The 19,026-nt window shown below is 42.5% G+C and overlaps 1 protein-coding gene across 1 annotated transcript; it reads left to right on the forward strand.

Moving 5' to 3' along the window:
* The first annotated feature begins 5,767 nt into the window (after nucleotides 1-5,767).
* pcdh17 (protocadherin 17) lies at nucleotides 5,768-13,822 on the forward strand. Its single transcript, XM_047047325.1, has 4 exons — nucleotides 5,768-8,236; nucleotides 9,498-9,556; nucleotides 9,833-10,002; nucleotides 13,242-13,822. The coding sequence occupies exons 1-4, from the start codon at nucleotides 5,768-5,770 to the stop codon at nucleotides 13,820-13,822; spliced, it is 3,279 nt and encodes a 1,092-aa protein (XP_046903281.1).
* The last annotated feature ends 5,204 nt before the right edge of the window (nucleotides 13,823-19,026 follow it).

Raw genomic sequence — 19,026 nt, forward strand, 5'->3', positions numbered from 1 at the left:
GCATTCAACCCACTGTAATCAAACATATCGTAATACAGCTCGACAGCGTTCTTACATAATGCATCATTCTTTTCCATAGTCAAAGGTCACATTGATTGCTGCCTTCTGCCTTCTCTCACCTTTGTAACAAACCTTCGCTTCTGCTTCCAACGCTCTGCAATCCTACACAGGAAACATGGCACAAGCACATTGAATGGTCTGTCAGACTCATCTGTGGAGGGTAGGGTAGCACACGTCAATGCCTGCAGTTCCTTTTCTGAAGACCATGTCAACACTGTGGGAGAACTGCAGTCATGGGACGACAGTGATGAATCTGCACCAGTTGTCTCTGTGCTGCTGAGCAGGGATAGTGTCTCATTATGTCGTGTAGGACGTCACATCGACAGCTGTCAAATGAAAACACGGTCGAGATGCCATTTCATTGCCTTCCACGTGGACAAACAGATCAGAGCTAATATGTTCCATCAATCAGTGTAATTGACTCGGTTGTGTAATTATTCAGCATGTTTTGTTTATCAGTTTATCCCTGAAGTTATTAACAGTGTGCAGTTTGCCTCTTAGTAATGGAAGTGCTTTGGCGACAACAACATTAGGGATGTTGCTCTACCTGGGCACTACTGACAGTTTGGTTTTCTCTCTGGGCCACCTCCCTCGTCTTTCATGTTGCTTACACATTTGTAAATTAGTTCCCTGTGACTTTAAAGTACAATATAAGACTAATTAGAGGTTAGATATGCAGTTTGTGTTATTCACACCTTACTAGGTGGCATGGGTATCTTCCACTTTACCAGTATTAACTGTGTTTGTTAATAAAACAGTTAAAGAAAACCCCTTTGACAAGAGTACACTGTTTGCTATAATTTGCAATGGAATAAATTATGCAAACAGAACCCTTGGAATAGCATCTTCCTGTTAATACATATAAACCACAGTGACACTGCCTTGCTCTTTAACACTACTGTCTGGCACGTTAAGTTGTCGTCTCATCTGCAATTAGACATGAAATGCACCAGCATTGACTTTCTTTCCGGAACTTTCCCTGGTTTCGTCAACAAGGTTAGCATTTCAATCAAGCCTGCCAACGACTGTGAAGTTGTACACTCTGTTCACCTGTTTGAAGGTGAAAGAGGGCAATATTTTACTTATAGGTTTTGAAGAATATGCATTGCATATCACATGTGATGTTCCTCTAGGCAAAACACGTTTGAAGTACAATGCTACTATTTAGTGTTATACGTTGAATGATATAGAGGAACATAGTGTCTGTATTTAATGGCCCAAGCTCGACTCTAAAACGTTTTTTAGGAGCTGAGGATGAGAGCTGCCCACGGCAGGCCAACAGACTGCCCCCAGAAGGTACATCATCATATAAGTGGAACATTAACTCTTTTCCTAGCACTCTAAATGACATTTGCATTAATAAACACTGAAAACTTGGTTTGACGATCATAATATCAGATATGAACGTATCAGTTATTACAAATTATTCTTGTCAGTTGGTTTGATTCTATTTACAATGGAGAGGGTGGAGTAGGCAAGGTCCTAATATACATGGAAGTTGAATGTTAAGACAAATGTGTCAATTTACTGTCAAAGGACAAGTTGTAAATTTGAGCCTCCAGGAAATAAATATTATGGAGTGACATGCAGAGAACAGAGACAAAGGTGGATGTCACCTTGAGTGCACATCATTCCTGGCTAGACTGGCAGGTGATACCAAAGGATAAACTTCACTTTGACCTTGTGTTCACTCATCACAACAAAACACAAGGAGAAGATAGCACCAACGCACCAATCCATCACATTCAAGTGTTATTGCCTTTAGTCAGCTGGTATCACCATTGCAGTTTCAGATAACTGAATTTCATTCTGTCTGAAGAATCGCACGGCTGTCCTAAAATATAAGGGTATTTTTCAAGTGCAGCAATACTACTTAAACATATACAGATATTCACATTCAGCCCTCGATTCCATGATCAGGATTGTTACATCAAACAATGTAACCTCTATAATTTCTCTTTGAAATAAAATCCACGTTATACTCCTTTCAAGCTCTCCAAAACCTTGAATCGTGTCTCGAGGGATCTACTTTTTCAAACCTGCTGCTTCAGAGCCGGCCCAGAGTCTGCTGCATCCCACCTAAACACTTCGACACTGTATGTGGGACACTTGAGCTAAGAGACAAAGCCTCTGACACAACCCTCCTGAGGATGAATATCAGTGTGCTAGTTTCTGCTCTGTGATACACAGGCACAGACACAGAAGTGAAGTAGCGCACATGTTAAATTTATGTTGGCAACGCATGGGTTTTGCGCACATAATAAGCCTCCTCTACACTGAAGCCTCTTCAAAGAGAAAACAGAACAGTCTCTTGTAGACCATGCCTCTCTACCATATTTTCCAATTTGAGTCAAGGACAGTGGAACAAAGCTGTTTGTTACAGGGCTGCTGTGTTGTGTCCTCGTTCATTGCACAGCTCCTGTACTACATTACCAAGTGAGGTTTCATACATTTGTACAGGGTTGTTATGTGGACCAAGAAGTGGTAAAAGGTAAATGGGCATGCAGACTGGAAAATGTTCACATCTTATTGCATTCATTTGTATCCACTCTGTGTCAGCAGAAAACGTGCTCCCTAATTAGACAATAGTGACTGTTGCATTACATAGGTGTCGGGTATTTTCATGGAGCTTGTTAGAAAGCAAAGTCAGTGCAAATGTGCTTGTGCCTCTGCACTTCTCACTTGTTTTCCCTTATAAGAATTGATTGATGAGCAGGTAATTTGAAATGTCTGGAGCGTATAATTGCGCTAGATCTCCGAGGGCACATTGTCCATGATAAACAGTGAGCCAGCCCTCAGGGGCGTGTCTGTCCATAGGCTGCTGTCAGGAAGGCTTAGGTTATCCCAGGCAGCAGGATTTAGAAGGGGCACTTGCAGGGGTGAAGGTCAGCTTTGTCTGTTTAACTGTAGGAGTTTTGGTATACACTAGCCACTGCCTTGTGTCCATGTGCTTAGTTTCCTCGATGGCTACATTTTCATTACATCGTATGGATCAAATCTTCAGGGCTGTATTCTTTAATGGTCTTTTAATCATCCATAACAAATCACTTGTCTGATTTTTAAAAGTGGTTGGTTGTGGCTTGTGTGTGATCGCGAGGACTCTGTTTTGCTCGTTGCAACATAAACCCACTGTGATTAACAACTCAATCTCACTTCTCATTGTGCTCATGCAGGGTGCAAAGTGAACCTTTAAAAATAGCTTTTGTATTCAGGCTCTAACATGGGAAGCCGGTTAATTGTTTATGTGTAGTGATTCCTGCTTTTAGATAAGGACAGCAGCCATGATATAAATTGTGGTATGAAGTATATGTTTTTAACTGGGAATCTATTTGCCATTAAAACGATTGATTTATCCCCAGGTACCCTGTACCATGGTACCACTCTAGCAGACCCGGATAAAAGTGTATGAAAGATGTAAATATGGTCTACTTCTCTTTGTGGGCGTTCTTTTCACACTGCAGCAAAGACTAATGAAATTAACCACATATGCTGGATCTTAACACATGATGTGAAGCTCAAATCCACACAGAGAGCTAACATGATAAAAAAGGATAACTCTGTCATTGCAAACAGTACAGTCAATAGCCCTCCTTTACCAGCAGTTCAACTGACTGAATGATAATTAGAGTTTTCCTTTGTTGCCCTTATCTCTCACCTGCAGAAATGGCCAATTTATGCAGGCTGCGCCCTGGCCAGGCGAAGTTGATGCTCCCGGAGGAGGAAAGCAGCCATGTTCCAGACAATATAAATGAACCCGGGGACAGCTCAAGGTTGATTTACAGTCAGGGCAACATGAAATTTAATGATGAACCTAGCCACCCTGATCTTTCCCTTATGTTGACACAAACTCCCATCCGAATATCCTCAAGCACACCTGTATTACCGAGGAGACTGGAGCTGCTCTGATCTGGTCAGGTGGGAATTGGAATGTAAATGTCAAATGATTGAAACGCTGAGTGGATTAAATATCAGTCCATCTCTTCAATCTCTGATATGAACTACGGACATAAAAGTTAACTTTAAAAAGCAAGAAGAGGAGGTCAACATGTCAGACATATAAGTTATGGAATAGATTGAATATTTTACGTGTTCATGGAATATTTTCTATAATATTATCTAACAGAGTAGATTTTCAACAGTATCCTACATTCTAGCTGTACTTAAATACTGTATCTTCTACATATCTTTTAGAGTATTTAGCTTGTTTTTGGTTTAAAATGATTATGTTAACTACTGAATGGATATGTAAGCCATCGTGTCCAATGCATAACTCAATTAATTACATGAAGGATGTAATTTCATAATTGCATTCAAAGTGGATTCTAAGGTCGAAAGGCAAAGTAAATGATGGGAAGGGGCAGAGCGTAGGCTACCTCTGGTTTAACCCTTTTCACATTCAACAGGGCTGGTCTCATTCTGCTTTTTCTGGTATGACCGCTCTGATGAAACACAAACTGGTTGGACCAGTAAGCTTCGCTATATTTTTCATGACACATTTCAATCTATTTTATAATCACATTTTCGCGTCCAGATGTACAACATCCGCGAGCACGTTTTCATTTCTAAACTCTGCTTAGGGCGCGCACATCAGTAACTGAATCACGTATCACTAGAACAGCCCTCCTTCAATGCGATCTTGCCAGACCTATTGGAGAAAACCCCAAAGGCAAGATCTGTCACTGTTACACTCATTGGCTGGAAGACGATCAGAAACAATGTTAAATGCACCAAGAGATAAACTGAAGTCAGAGTAGACTACAGGGCGTCGTGAGGATTATAGTGAACAATTCTGTGCCATGAGAGCGGTTTTCAACAGTTGATGTGACCGGAGAATTGAACAAGGAAAACGTTTCATTTTGATCATATAAAAAATATCGGCAAATCCACCTTCATCGGACGTTTTGGATTTATTCGGCGTTAAACGGAGAAGACAGTGCTGCTGTTTTTTATTCCTGATGCAGGATGCAAAAGCACACTAGGTCCAACTGGACTGGATTACGGGATTACTGGACTGATTATAGAACAATTATCGGGCAAAAGTCGCCGTCGCTCTCCAGATGCTCTTGAATGACAGGGGATATAGACCTTGTCCCGACGAAACGTTATCTGCGTTCCTTTATGGCTCAGTTCTTGAAGCTTAGAGTACCTTTATAAAACCTAGATGCAACAGTGTGTCGCTAGAGTAAAAGTAAATTGTGATGTGACCAGCATAGTCTAAACCGCTTTTTTGCTGCAATAGGAATGGGTATGTCCGTGTACTGTAGGTATAGATGTCGCATGGGGGCATTGCGCTTTTGTACTGTCTAACCTTCACCATAGAGGGGTGATTTTAAAACGCGTGTAATATCGCAACAGGGGCAGACCATGCACGCTTTAAAATCGGAATGTTTTATTTACTAGACAGGAAAAACACGTCTGATATGTTAAAATTGGTATTGTCTCAATGCGCATGATGTCTTTGGGCGTTCATCGTTGTTTACAGAAAGAGTTCATCATTTTAGCTGATAGTCATGTGAGGGAGGTTAGAAGGACAGCATAAAAAGAGAAAGGATTGACTCATAGGAAATCGATTAAATAACCCATCCGTCGCTCTGGATACAAACCACCTGTCTAGTGTTATTGTAGTCTTACTGGTTCGCTGAAGAAATCAACAGGTTGGAAGTTAAAGGGGGATTTTTTACACCCGCATATTTAGTAGGCTAAAGGGATGCGTCTTTCTGTCATATTTTTCCTTCTCTTGTGGGCTAAAGCCCTAACATTGAAAAATCTAAATTATTCTGTCCCGGAAGAGCAAGGACCTGGCACTGTAATAGGTAACATAGCCAAGGATGCCGGATATGGACCGATGGAAAGGGGGAAAAAATCTAACTTTAGGATATTGGAGAATTCCGCTCCACATCTGGTAGATGTGGACCCGGAGAGTGGGCTGCTCTTCACTAAACAACGGATTGACAGGGAGACGTTGTGCAGGCGAAACCCCAAATGTCAGCTCTCAATGGAAGTGTTTGCCAACGACAAGGAAATATGCATGATCAAGATGGATATTGAGGACATCAACGACAATTCACCAAGTTTTCCTTCAGATCACATCAATATTGATATTTCAGAAAATGCAGCAGCTGGCACGCGCTTTCCCCTAACGATAGCGCACGACTCAGATTCTGGGGAAAACGGGATTAAGACTTATCAGGTCACAAGAGATGATTACAATACATTTTCTTTGGATTTGAAAATTAGAGGAGATGGGACTATATATCCAGAACTCGTCGTTCAGAGACCATTAGACAGGGAGGACCAGAGTCATCACACACTCCTTTTGACTGCTATTGATGGAGGGGAATATCCAAGATCAGGGTCCATGCAAATAAATGTGAGAGTTACTGATTCAAATGATAACAGCCCAGTCTTTGAAAAACCCTCCTATGTCCTGGAGATCCCTGAAAACTCACCACCTGGAAAAATATTGATAGATTTAAATGCAACAGACCAAGACGAAGGGAGCAATGGACAGGTGGTCTATTCCTTCAGTGGGTATGCATCAGAGCGAATGCAGGAGTTGTTCTCCATTGACCCCAACACTGGTGTCATAAAGATTCAAGGAGAAATAGACTATGAGGAGAACCCAATTATTGAATTTGATGTGCAGGCTAAGGACCTCGGGCCAAACCCCATTCCTGGCCATTGTAAAATCACTGTCAAAGTACTGGACAAGAATGATAACTGGCCAATTATAAGTTTTGTGTCTGTCCGTCAGGGAGCCATCAGCGAAGCAGCCCCTCCAGAGTCTGTCATTGCTCTGGTGAGAGTCACAGACAAAGACTCTGGGAGGAATGGTCAACTCCAGTGCCGAGTGCTGGGCAATGTACCCTTCAGACTGCAAGAAAACAATGATAATTTTTACACACTTCTAACTGATAGACCACTGGACAGGGAAATGAAAGATGAATATAACGTTACAATAGTGGCCAGGGACAATGGAATACCTTCCTTAAATTACACAAAATCCTTTACGGTCAAAATATTGGATGAAAATGACAATGCTCCTCGTTTTACCAAGACAGTATATGTGCTTCAGGTGCCAGAGAACAACATCCCAGGGGAGTATTTAGGTTCCGTTCTGGCACATGATCCAGACATAGGTAGAAATGGAACTGTGTCTTACTCCATCTTGCCTTCACATATTGTGGATGTGTCAGTGTATACCTATGTGTCCGTCAACCCTACCAATGGAGCCATATATGCCTCAAGATCTTTCAACTACGAGCAAACAAAGTTCTTTGAGTTCAAAGTTCAAGCTAAAGATGCAGGGTCTCCTCACATGGAGAGCACCGCCACAGTCAGGGTCAGCGTCCTCGACGTCAACGACAATCTCCCAGTAATCACACTACCCCTCCTTCAAAACGACACGGCTGAAATCGTCGTCCCCCGAAACGTGGGCATGGGCTACATCGTGACCACGGTCAAAGCCATGGACCATGACCACGGGGAGAGTGGACGCCTGGCCTACGAGATCTGGGAAGGCAACGAGGAGAACCTGTTTGAGATTGACACCGTGTCTGGGGAGATTAGAACAACCAATCCAGTGTGGGAGGCGGTGACCACCTTGGTGGAGCTGGTTGTGAAGGTAACAGACCATGGCAAGCCTCCCCTGTCTGCTGTGGCTAAGTTGATCATTAGGGCCAACCCGGGGGCCATAGCAGCAGGGGACTCAGGGGCCAGCAGAGAGCCACAACCCTGGGACATGTCCCTGCCCCTCATAGTTACCCTGTGCATCATCTCTGTCATGCTGCTGGCCGTCATGACCGCCATCGCTGTCAAGTCCAAACATCAGGATAAGGAGGCCGGGAATTACAACTGCCGCGTGGCAGAGTTCGCCAACCCTCCGACGGGCAAGGGGAAGAAGAAGAGGATCAACAAGAGTGACATCATGCTGGTGCAGAGCGAGATGGAGGAGAGGGACTCATTGAGCAGGATGAACGTGGTGAGCAGTCCCTCCCTCATCACCTCGCCCATCTGCTTTGATTACCAGAGCCCCTTGCCCCTCACTCTGCCCAGATCGGAGGTCCTGTACCTGAAGACCACCCCGAACAGCCTGACTGTCCCTCGGGCTGGATGCCACTCGAGCTTTGCTGGACTCAGCACAGAAACTCCCGGGAGCAGGATGTCAGTGATACAGGTGACTGGTTGCTTTTATTCTGCACCTTATCTCTGTCCTCTCTGCATTCTCTCGGCTGATATAATTCTAGAAATCAATACTCTGGCACCATGCAATCTGACATCCTCCTTATCACATTTTCCTTTTCTTTTCTGGGCAGTGTATAGTACACTTTCGCAATACAGCATGATATATCACCGACATATATTTTTTAATTTGAGATATAACAAAAAAGACATTCTGTCATTGTTCATTTCGGTCCCTGAAAAATATATTTGCCGCCACTCTCTCCGACGAGAAATAAGTGTTTTGAAATTGGCCTATTATGAATGACTTTTAGCAAGACCTTACAGGTGGTCCGAATAATCAAAAAGGCCTTTCAGTTGCACAGGCAAACCAAGTGAGTCTTGGACAAGACTGCTGTGCTCGGGCCAGATCCACTGCTACAGAGCAGAAACAGAGCCTTGTCCAAAATGTGAGATTGGACAGGTGTTTGAGCAGCTTGTCTGATCACATTAGTGAACTATCGTCTGCCAGACAGCTAGATGCACACAGCATAACCTTACAATCCCTCTTCTTGCCCTCTACAAACATGGGCCGGTTCTACACAATCCAAATCCAGTATTGGCAAGCTTGCACAATTAACAGGGTCCAGCCCTGTCTTGTGAAGCCGACAGGGTTACTTATACAGGCCAGCATAATAAATTGACCGGCAGGGCGTGTAGTGTTATTAAGTACCGCACAATCTGTTTTTTTGGGGGGGTAGTAAATGATGTAAATATCTAGGACAGCCTCAGAGACAGTCTCATTTGGAGATGATGATGAACACAGATACCAGGGCTTGATGTTGTCACCAGTTGCTAGGGGATGTGGGTGTGATCAAGACAAACACGTTATCTTCAGGATGAGCGGAAAAAAGATGCAGATGACAGTGGCTGATGCATTATGCTTATGGCCTGCCAAGGAAGCACATATGGACATGCAGGAGATTTGTCCTCATCAGGCCCCTTGTGTTTACAGCTGTTCCCTCACTCAGGAATATGTTTTATTACCAGGTTTCATGTGTTCCAAGCGGGTGAAAATGTAAAGAACTAAAGGGAAAAGAAGGTTGACACATGGATTTGTTGTCCTGTGATTGAATATCACGTTACACAGTTTGCAGAAAAGGCACAAAGGAGAAACACGAGAGGCATAATTTAACGTTTCCCCCCCCCCCCCCCTCTCTCTCTGTCTGTATCTATATCTCTCTCTCTCTATGTATCTATCTATCTTTCGTTTTCAGACAGATAATTTTCCCTCCGAGCCCAATTATGTAGGCAGCAGGCAGCCTTTTGTTCCAAGGTAAGGGCAGTAACAATTGATTACACACTGACCATTTCATTTATATTGTCTACATCAACCCATCAAGGCAGGGTCGTCAACTGGGAGCATTCAGATAGAGACACGCCGGTGAGTTCCGTTTTTTTTCTCTTTCTCTCTCTCTCTCTCTCTCTCTCTCTCTCTCTCTCTCTCTCTCTCTCTCTCTCTCTCTCTCTCTCTCTCTCTCTCTCTCTCTCTCTCTCTCTCTCTCTCTCTCTCTCTCTCTCTCTATCTCTCTCTCTGTCCGTTCTGCAGCAGCTCCACATTTAAGGATGCAGAGCGAGCAAGCCTCCGAGACAGTGGCCATGGTGATAGTGACCAGGCTGATAGTGACCAGGATACTAATAAAGGCTCACACTGCGACACGTCTGCCAGGGAGGCCCTCAAGATGAAAGCAACAGCAGTTAATGGCCAGCCTCTCGAACAGGGTGAGTGGACGCTCTCTCTGGCTGACATCTTGAAGATGCTTAACTGACTCTTGCATTACTCCTTGTTCTTTCTTTAACTCCATTAAGATGAAATGTTCTGAAGGCCTACAGTATGTGTTGCTGTACGATACAGGTGGTTTTCAATATTTGGGGGGACTCAGACTACTGCACTAACCTCCCTATGGGGAAAGGAAATAGATAGATATTTCACCTGCTACATTTGACAAGGGATTTCAGGAATCTCAATACCTCAACAAGATTTCGGAGGTTTGAATCTGTAGTAATATAATTTCAGCTTCTTTAGGCAGCAGGGTATTGTAGCAGCATGCCGTTGCAGAATTCCAGAGCTAGGCTGCCAAGATGACATGGAGGCACCAGAGTGGAAAGTAGATGATAGTTAAAGAGGATAAAAGGGTCCATTGGCTGAAGGAAAAATGTTCAAACGTCTTCTGTCTGCTTGTGCCATCAAACAAGCTCATATGCATGGCAAAGTGTACCTCTGTCGGTGTCTCATTTGATCTTTTCATTGTTTGAATATGAACTCGGAGCATGCCTGTCTTGAATAACAAGACAGGAAAAAGAAAGCATGACAGACACTTGCAGAACTAAGAACCAGGTACTTTTTGTGAAACCTGACAGACTGCTACCAGTTTGTCTGTTGAAACATTTTCTCAGTTAACAGTTGCTTTGTGTGGATAGAATATTTGAGACGGTAAGCAAGCAAAAATAGAAATGTTTCACTTTAGTTATTTCAAAAGTTTGTTGCAAGCCCACATTGCAACTTCCATGACACAGACATTGACGAGTTTTAAAATATCATGCACCCCCAGTCACAGGCGTTTAACCCCTGTTTAGCTGATTTGTTTAGTTAGGTCGTTTTCTATGTGATATGCTTCATCTGCTGAAGCATGTCAACACTGGCGGTAGCCTGCCTGAAATGAATGAAAAAGAAAATGGAGGGCTTGACTTGAAGTGTGCAGGCCCTCATTTTTCTCTATGAGACACAAGTGTCTTGGAATGGATTGGATCTGGTCATTTGCGCCCTATGCTGTACTTTCCACACCATTTGCATTGCCTTGAGCTGTTTGTTTGTGGCTTGTTCAGGGAAGGCCGAGAGGGGAACATCTTGTGGTTGCCAGAGGGAGGAGTGTTGGTCTGTGTGTATATAGTATGTGTGTGTGTGGTTGTGGGTTATGGCTTGGGAAAACGACAGTTTCCCCTGTGGGAGGTGTAAATTCAATCACTTTTTTTTCTGGAGCACATATTTCTGAATCTGATTCTCCAGACCCTGTTCAGAGGCCAATCAAAGAGATAGAGAGGAGAGATATAGAAAAAGATGTTTCGTATGCGCAGAGCCAAATCCACACACAGAACAGATGCTCACTTGACTGGAATGTCAATTAATTTATAGGCCTGCGTTGGTAAGATAAGAGAAATGCAAAGAAGAACTAGGGCAATGTATTTCATATTAATAGGTTGTGTTAATGCATTTCCGGGTGTACTCTCTTTGGGTGTAAAAAAACGCTGTAAAGCTTGCGATCACATTTAGTTCAGTGACGTGGGCGATGGTCAGTCAGTCATTAAATAGTGCCACAGCCTGCTGATAAGTCAGCCTACACGGCAGGGCAAGGTTCTGGTGCTGCACTGCAGTACACACACTACTATGTCGAAAGTGTAGACTTATTCAGCTCTTTTCAAACAAACATGGAATTCAATTCACAGATATAGCAAGTAGTAGGATCATGTATTTTATCGAAAACCAGTAAAGATTTTGCTGACGCTCTCGCCTTTACAAAAGTGCTCCATGAACGACGCAAAGCAGTGGAGGCCTATATCCCCAACAGACATGGCACAAAGGCCAAAACTGTGGATTAACTAGCCTTTTATGTTCTATATTTGTATTTAAACCTCCAGTCTCCTCTCAGCTTTTGATACAGGTAATGTATGCACCTGTGCGACTCTCAATAGCTTCCTTGCTAAATATTTATTGTGAGCTGGAGAAGCCAGGTGCACAGTAGGTTTTTCTGTCGCTAGGCTTTCTCTGTTTCTATTTATAATGACCGGGCTGGTTCTCCTACTGTGAAGTGTGTTTTTCCCTTCAAAGTTGCCTTTCGAATCCCAGCCATGTGATCCGTGTAAATGGGTCCTTTGTGTTGCTGGCTTTTAACAAGTATCCACAAGGCATACCCCAGCAATTGTAGGCCCATTAGAGATGATTAGTCTTAGAACTCTGAGGTGAGCATGAAGAGTGACATTACGCAGGATGAGACAGACACATGGCAAAAATAAAGCCGGCGCGCTCCTCTGAACCATCAGTGTTGCCAAAGGCAACTGTTGGACAGTTTGCAGGAATCAGCATGATGTCAGGTGGTCTTTAGGTCTAACTGTGACATCATCTTCCACCCACCAAAATGGGCTCCAGCACATAAAACGGAGCAACCTGTTTTAAAGGCAGTTGAGAAAAAAAAGAGATGTCATGTTGAAGAAGCTGCCCCTCTATGCATCCCTAGTCACTTGAATTTATTTAGAGTCACTGTTTACCGGAGGTCAGTAGACTACTGCAGGGATACAAGTTGCAGTACACACAGACAGAACATCTATACCCCTGTGGTGCTTCCACTGAACCCTCTAAGAACAAACCTCTCTTTGCATCATTGTCATCAGCTAGTCTCTTTGCGGTGATAGCTTGCTACCTCAAAAATGAATTCTCCCTGTTTCTATCTTCAGGCTGTGCTTGTTGTCCTGGCCCCTTTTATATATGTATGCATGTTAAAAGATTCTGTTTTTCCCTGACATGAGATGAAAGGCAGACAAAAACAAATGTGCAGGGCACATAACCGTAATCTGTGGTTAGTAAGCCTTGGTGGGGATGCCTTCAAAGACCACTGATTGTAATGTGTGGGATCTGTGTTGCCTTTTTGCCAAAACGAACTGTTGTCGTTTTGTTCTGCCTTTTGATCTAAAATGCATTTTGAACTTGATCGCATATTTTCTCTTGATCTACGTCCTGACAGGCCTAGTATTGGGTAGGAATAGTTGGTATTATTCCCCTTGAAAATATTTATTCGTTCTCTTATGCTGTTCCTATGTGCGAGGAACATAGGGGGTACTGTGTCTTGGAAATTTCCATTGTAATATCTGTCGTTTTTTCCATGCTGTGTCCCCATTTTAATGCGATTGTCCTCCAATAACTTTCAGTTTTTCTTTTTCTTTTTTTTGGTCCTTTTTTGTTTTTGTAGGGCAAGACAAATCAGTCCACTGCACAGATGAATGTCTTGCACTGGGACATTCTGACAGCTGTTGGATGCCAAAGTTACGGGTAGGAAGCCAAGCAGACAGCGCCGATAATCGCACCAACCTTTTCATCCCTGTGGGAATGGAGGCCATGGTGGAGACAGAGATTTATGGCACCATCAACCGCAGCGGCAGAAAAACCCTCAGCACGTTTGGGAAAGAACAGCGGGACAGTACCATCCTCGTGGCCAATGTCAAGCCCTACTTTAAAACCCAGCGTGCTCTCAGCCCCCCTCTGCAGGAGAGCCCTTCTGCGTCCACTAGCCCCTTGAAGATGAGCACCCCCCTGGACTCTCCCAGCAAGGAGCCCGGAGAGGGGAGGGAGGGGGGCTCGGACAGCAGTGCCTACGGACCGCCGGATGGCCAGTGTTCCCCGCCGCACACAGAACTGGAGGAGCCCTCCTACCTGACCTGCCAGGTCCTCAGGCCCAAGTCTCTGTCCAGCAGCCTTATCCACAGCTCTGTCATCAGCCAGGAGTGTGGCGCCATGGAGTACGTTTTCGACCAGCGGGACTCTGCCAACTGACAGATCACCTGACCTAGCTCCCTCCCGCCTCTTCTAGTGGTGTGGCAATCATATCACAGATGGATGGATGGCAGAGGGGTGGTGTTTTTAACCCCGGTAAGGTTCCAGTCCACACATGCACTGCATAACCAAAAACCATCAAATGTATCTGTTTTTGATTTTGTGATGTGTTAAGGTAAAATATAAGTATGTCCTTTACTGCAGAGTGGGGTTGGGGAAAATGCTTTTGTGCCATCACGTGTTTTTATGGTGTATCTGTCCATTTAGGTGTCTGTATTTTACACATTTGAAGCTCCAATTTTGTCAGGCTGTTGAACGAATTGCTGCTGTAAAGATGTTTAGTCCTGTCTGCTTCTGTACAGTGATCTGCTTTTGTTTCCACTAAGTGTTTGAACAACACCCCTTCAAAAATCTGACAATTGAAATACATATCATTGAAGTTCAAAACAAAAGTAAAGTGTCTTATGACCTATTAATGGTGACTAGTAGAACAGGATATTTCCCTTTTCAAGAAACCTTTTGAGGTTCCTGAAAATCTGACAGTTTTTTATGAATGTATTTGTAATTTAATTGTTGTCTTCTCTGCAATTAATGTGCAAAATAAGGTGAGCTTTCAAGTGAATATGGGCTACTGTACTTGTTGTGTATTTTATTAAATTTGTATACACATGTGTTTCGGTGAATATGTAAAGTATTTATTTGACAAATGATGCCTTTGAAGCTACTATGCCTTGCTATTCACTGGAATTGGGAACACCCTTTCCGAATTATGGCTTAAATGCTGACGTGATTTATCTTGCTGTCATAAAATAACCAACCCATCAAACACCTGCCTAAAGGAACCTGGCATATTGAACATAATGGTTAAGACCTCCTTCAAGTGATATTTCATAGCATCAAGGTATCAACTGCAATCAAGGTGCTTTACAGACAACTAATTACCCTCGCAAGCCTACAAATGAAATCAGGCAACATGAAGTTGAGTATATAATGTGAAATGTGTTGACCTTAGCCCTTCAGTGCACTTCATTAGGCAACAAATCACTGTAGCTAGTGCTACTTAAGTATGCCTGCCATGTACCCGAGGCAGTCTTGTTTATGTTGCTGGACTGGCATACTTGAATTTAAAGTCTGCCAGGGATTGCTGTCAATTTGAATAAGGTTTGTGTGTCTGACAAGTGACAAGGTGGTTTGTGCTACATTTTGAGGACGAGAAAAACAGTTTGTCACAAGCAACAACATGGGTTACAATCAAATTACAGCCTTGTGCAATGAATTCCGCAGCAAAGGCAAGCACTTTGACTAAAGTTGATGGACAGCAACAATGGTGAGGCAGCCCACATTAATCTCATCCAGTCCATACTGGTTGAGCTTTTTCCAAACATATTCTGTTATTCCTTCTGAGGCTGACAGTTTCTCTTAACAGCTGCATGAAATCAAATTCATGCTGGGATGTGAACAGTGTCACATAAGTAAACACAACCAAACCCTAGCACTACATCTGGATGTTTTTGTGTTTCCTTACAGATGGAATCTCAAAAGCCTTTGGGTTAATTTACAAAATATCGCATTAGCAAAAATAGTTTTTACCCTGAACTACTGTTTTCCGTCAAACCCACAGTTGTTTCCGAACCAAGTCAATGATGTGTTCACCATATCTCTGAGCAGTAGTAGAAACACGCCTTGCTCCCCATGCGTTCCAGATAACAGATTCCTGTCATCTTTGAGAGAGATGACTACTGTATAAGTACGACCCAGTTCCCCCCTAGGGAATACATATTAATTTGGATTTTGATTTGCATTTGTTTTGGTGCTCATATTGACACAATTCCAGACCTAGATGTCTCATCTCAGCAGGCAGCTCTGATGAGCTCATCTGCATAAGTTGAAATACTCTTTCAGAGGAAAATTGCATGGGTCACAGCAACTCAGTCCTGTGGAAACAGAGACAGTAACATCACATCTTTCTCTGAAAATCACTCCCAGAGTTTCAGAGCGCTGCACACAAAACTAGGAGTGAATGTCATGCTTAAAGTAAGCGAACCACTTAACACAATACCCTTTAAATTAAAAACACAATGGCATATCTAAAAAATAATGACTGCAGGTTAAATGGCTAAACTCACACTTCAGATGTAATTATGCGAAATATGTTCTTGGAGGAAAAGAAACTCCTTTAATTAACACAGTGCAACAACTGCTTGACAAAACCCACAGTTGTTGAGAAGCACTGAGAGCAGATTAGAGACCGGCATGCTCGGCTGGAGAAATATGACGTTTCTGTGACAATGATTACAGTCAGTATGAATAGGATTTGCAGACAATGAAACCGATCTGTGTAAACCCCCATTCTTTGAAATTTTACATACACAAATGATCTATTCAAATGAGAAAAAAAGAATGAGCAGTGTACCATTCAGTTGTGAAGAATTGAGTACTTAAGCCTTTAATTCAATAATTCAATAAACCCAACGAGAGCTTGTCTCTCACCTCCACCGCCTGGTTTGGGATGTAGTTCCACTCGAAAGAAAGTTGTTGGTGGGGTAAACGTGAGAAAATGGGTCCATAAACAAAATAGAGGATGTACTTTCATGTCAACTGTAAAACATCATTCAATGTTTGAGTGCCTAGGGCAGCAGACTTTGCAGATGGGCAATGTAGCAATTGGTTATGAAAAAAAAGAAAGTTGTTTTCCAGATGGATCTTTCAAACATGATTCATTCTTAATATGGCATATAGACATTTAAGTTGTTCATTCAGTGGTGACAAATGAAGAGCATGCCATACAGTTGGACATCAACACTGTATTTTTCAATGTGAGTCTATACTCATATGACAGGGCTGTCTGTTAGAAAAAAAACTAACAGACTGAAAAATTGTTGTTCAGCTCCAGTTCTTAGGAGACTATGACACTGTTGACTGCATTTAGTTTGTAGTCTCACCTCTGGGAATTAACACCCTTTTACATAAACCCTGTCTGAGCAAGTGAAAAAGAGAAAAAAATAACTGGACAGCAAGACCATCTTGAGTGCTTGTTAAAATTGTGTTACTTATGGCCCGCTCCTCTGGGAGGTGTTCAAATACACTCCAATCTGCCAATCATAGCTAAGTGTTCCAGACCAAGAGAGAATACAGGATCAGAGAGGATCCAACAAGAACACTTCTCCTATATGGGGTTATGCCTCTCAATTTCATCTAGGTGGTTCCATAGCCTCTTGCAGAACCAAAATGGGTCAAACGTCCATGTGTAGTTTGGTTTATTAACCCTTCCGTTAGATTTTTTTGCAGGAGCCCTGTGGATTAGCTGGGGTTTCAACCCAGAGGCACATCTGTCTGCTATCACAGATAAAATGAAGGTGAAAAAAAAAGTGCAATCGATAACAGTTTATTGAATCAATGTGCGGTTTGGTGGAACACAAAGCTTCTCTGTCTGACTAGAAAGCTGTATGTTGAAAAGGGTGACCTGGTTGTGTTCTTCATGGGTATAGTGAGCTATCCTTGGAAGATAAAAGACACAAGCGGTGAATCGTAATGAATGAATGAAATGTGTCCTGTGACATGAGAAAGTTGAAGGAATGTTCAGTTACATCCTTTTTATTCAGAGCATACTGTTTAATCGTTTAATTAAGTCTGGAATCATATGCAGTTTACAATAGCTTTTGTTTAATTAAGAAATCCGGCGTAATACAAAGTTTGGCGAAATACATGTACCTCTATCATTAAGCAGCTTCCATTGGCGTTTCTGCAACCATGGATTTCTGATCCTGTTCTGCTCATTGTAAATCTGTGCCCAATACTGACAAAAGAAAAATATATACAGTGTAAATGAATAGCTTTTAGTCTAGGTCATTGTAATCACATATTCTACTCTGGCAAAAGAAAGTGCAGAGAACAATTCAATGAAGTAAAAATGGTGAAGATACAAGTTACCTCCATATTCCTGTGACCTTGGACTGTCAGAACGATATTCTCTGACAAACTTGATGTGACATTTTAAGTGTCCTGGGTTATTCTGTGAATAGGAGTTCAATCATCACATCATTAATGGCTTTGGAGAGGGGCCAGTCACTCGTGACAATGTGCTTTATGGCTTTGCCAGAAGTCTCTGTGCAGAAATGAGAGGGTCATAGATATTTACTATGGAGCAATTTTCTGACCAGAGGGTGTCTCGATTTACGACTGAATTTTCCTGCAAAGTCACCTGGATAATCAGAGGAATAATCATCTCAGATGGATAAATACCTGCAGATGTTAAAATCACATCAAAACAACCTGCTGCATTGAGTGTTGGATCATGATTAAGAGTAGAGAGAAATCACAACTTGGGTCCAGATTCAAGGGTCTGTGACATGGACTAAAAAGACAAAAAACAGCATTCACAATTCTCACATTTGTTAGTAAAAGAAGGCACATTCATCCATCCAAAAAACGTTGTAACAACTGGTCATTTACTATACTGTACACCCATAGATGTGACATATTCAAACATTCACTCTCCAAACTCACGGTTATCTTTGTAAAACAAATTGAATTCGAATTTAGATAATTACCACTTTCCTTTAAGGCTAGTCAGATGCTGCCCTTCTGGTTCAGTTACTATTGACTGTCCATTGCCTTTGAGACTCCACCAGCAGCTTCCTAGCCCAAGTGTTAACGCCAATTAAACCCCTGGCACCACTCTGTCACTCTCCAGCTGAGGTGACACATGAGTGATAACAGAACCCCCTTACCTTCAGCTTTCATCTGACATGCATTAAATGGCACTGGACCCTCGTGTTTCCTGACATTTGGCAGAAATCGATTGCAATTTAATCAGTCAGAGAGAGGTGCTATCAGCCATGCTTACTCCAGCTGTTTCCATGTTAACTAGGTTAGAAATTCATTGGCGCTTTGAAGATTTGCAGACTGATAACACACTAATGATATAAGCTCATAGTGATTATAGCCAAGAGAGCAGTATGAACACTTTAAAAGGCCAAAACATCCTAACACTGTTGAACGATTATATGCTGAGTCTCTCTTTTGCTAATTTTCTTTGTAGAATTTTCAGTGAGTTTGGATATAAGCTCATGCTAATTGTACCCAACAGGAACATTATAAACAATTTAAGAGACCAAAACAACCTAAAAGTGGGCTCTGTATTTTCCTGTGGAAAGATGTTCTACAAAGTGTTTCCTTTACAGAATGTTCTGTGAGCGCGGGCA

The sequence above is a fragment of the Hypomesus transpacificus genome, chromosome 23 (assembly GCF_021917145.1).
Source record: "Hypomesus transpacificus isolate Combined female chromosome 23, fHypTra1, whole genome shotgun sequence".
Classification (NCBI taxonomy): Eukaryota; Metazoa; Chordata; class Actinopteri; order Osmeriformes; family Osmeridae; genus Hypomesus; species Hypomesus transpacificus.

Bases quoted from the DNA above. Each gene is read 5' to 3' on its own strand.
- pcdh17 (XM_047047325.1), top strand. From the start codon at position 5,768: ATGCGTCTTTCTGTCATATTTTTCCTTCTCTTGTGGGCTAAAGCCCTA. The intron at 8,237-9,497 runs GTGACTGGTTGC...TTTCGTTTTCAG, and splicing joins GCAGGATGTCAGTGATACAG to ACAGATAATTTTCCCTCCGA. The intron at 9,557-9,832 runs GTAAGGGCAGTA...GTTCTGCAGCAG, and splicing joins AGGCAGCCTTTTGTTCCAAG to CTCCACATTTAAGGATGCAG.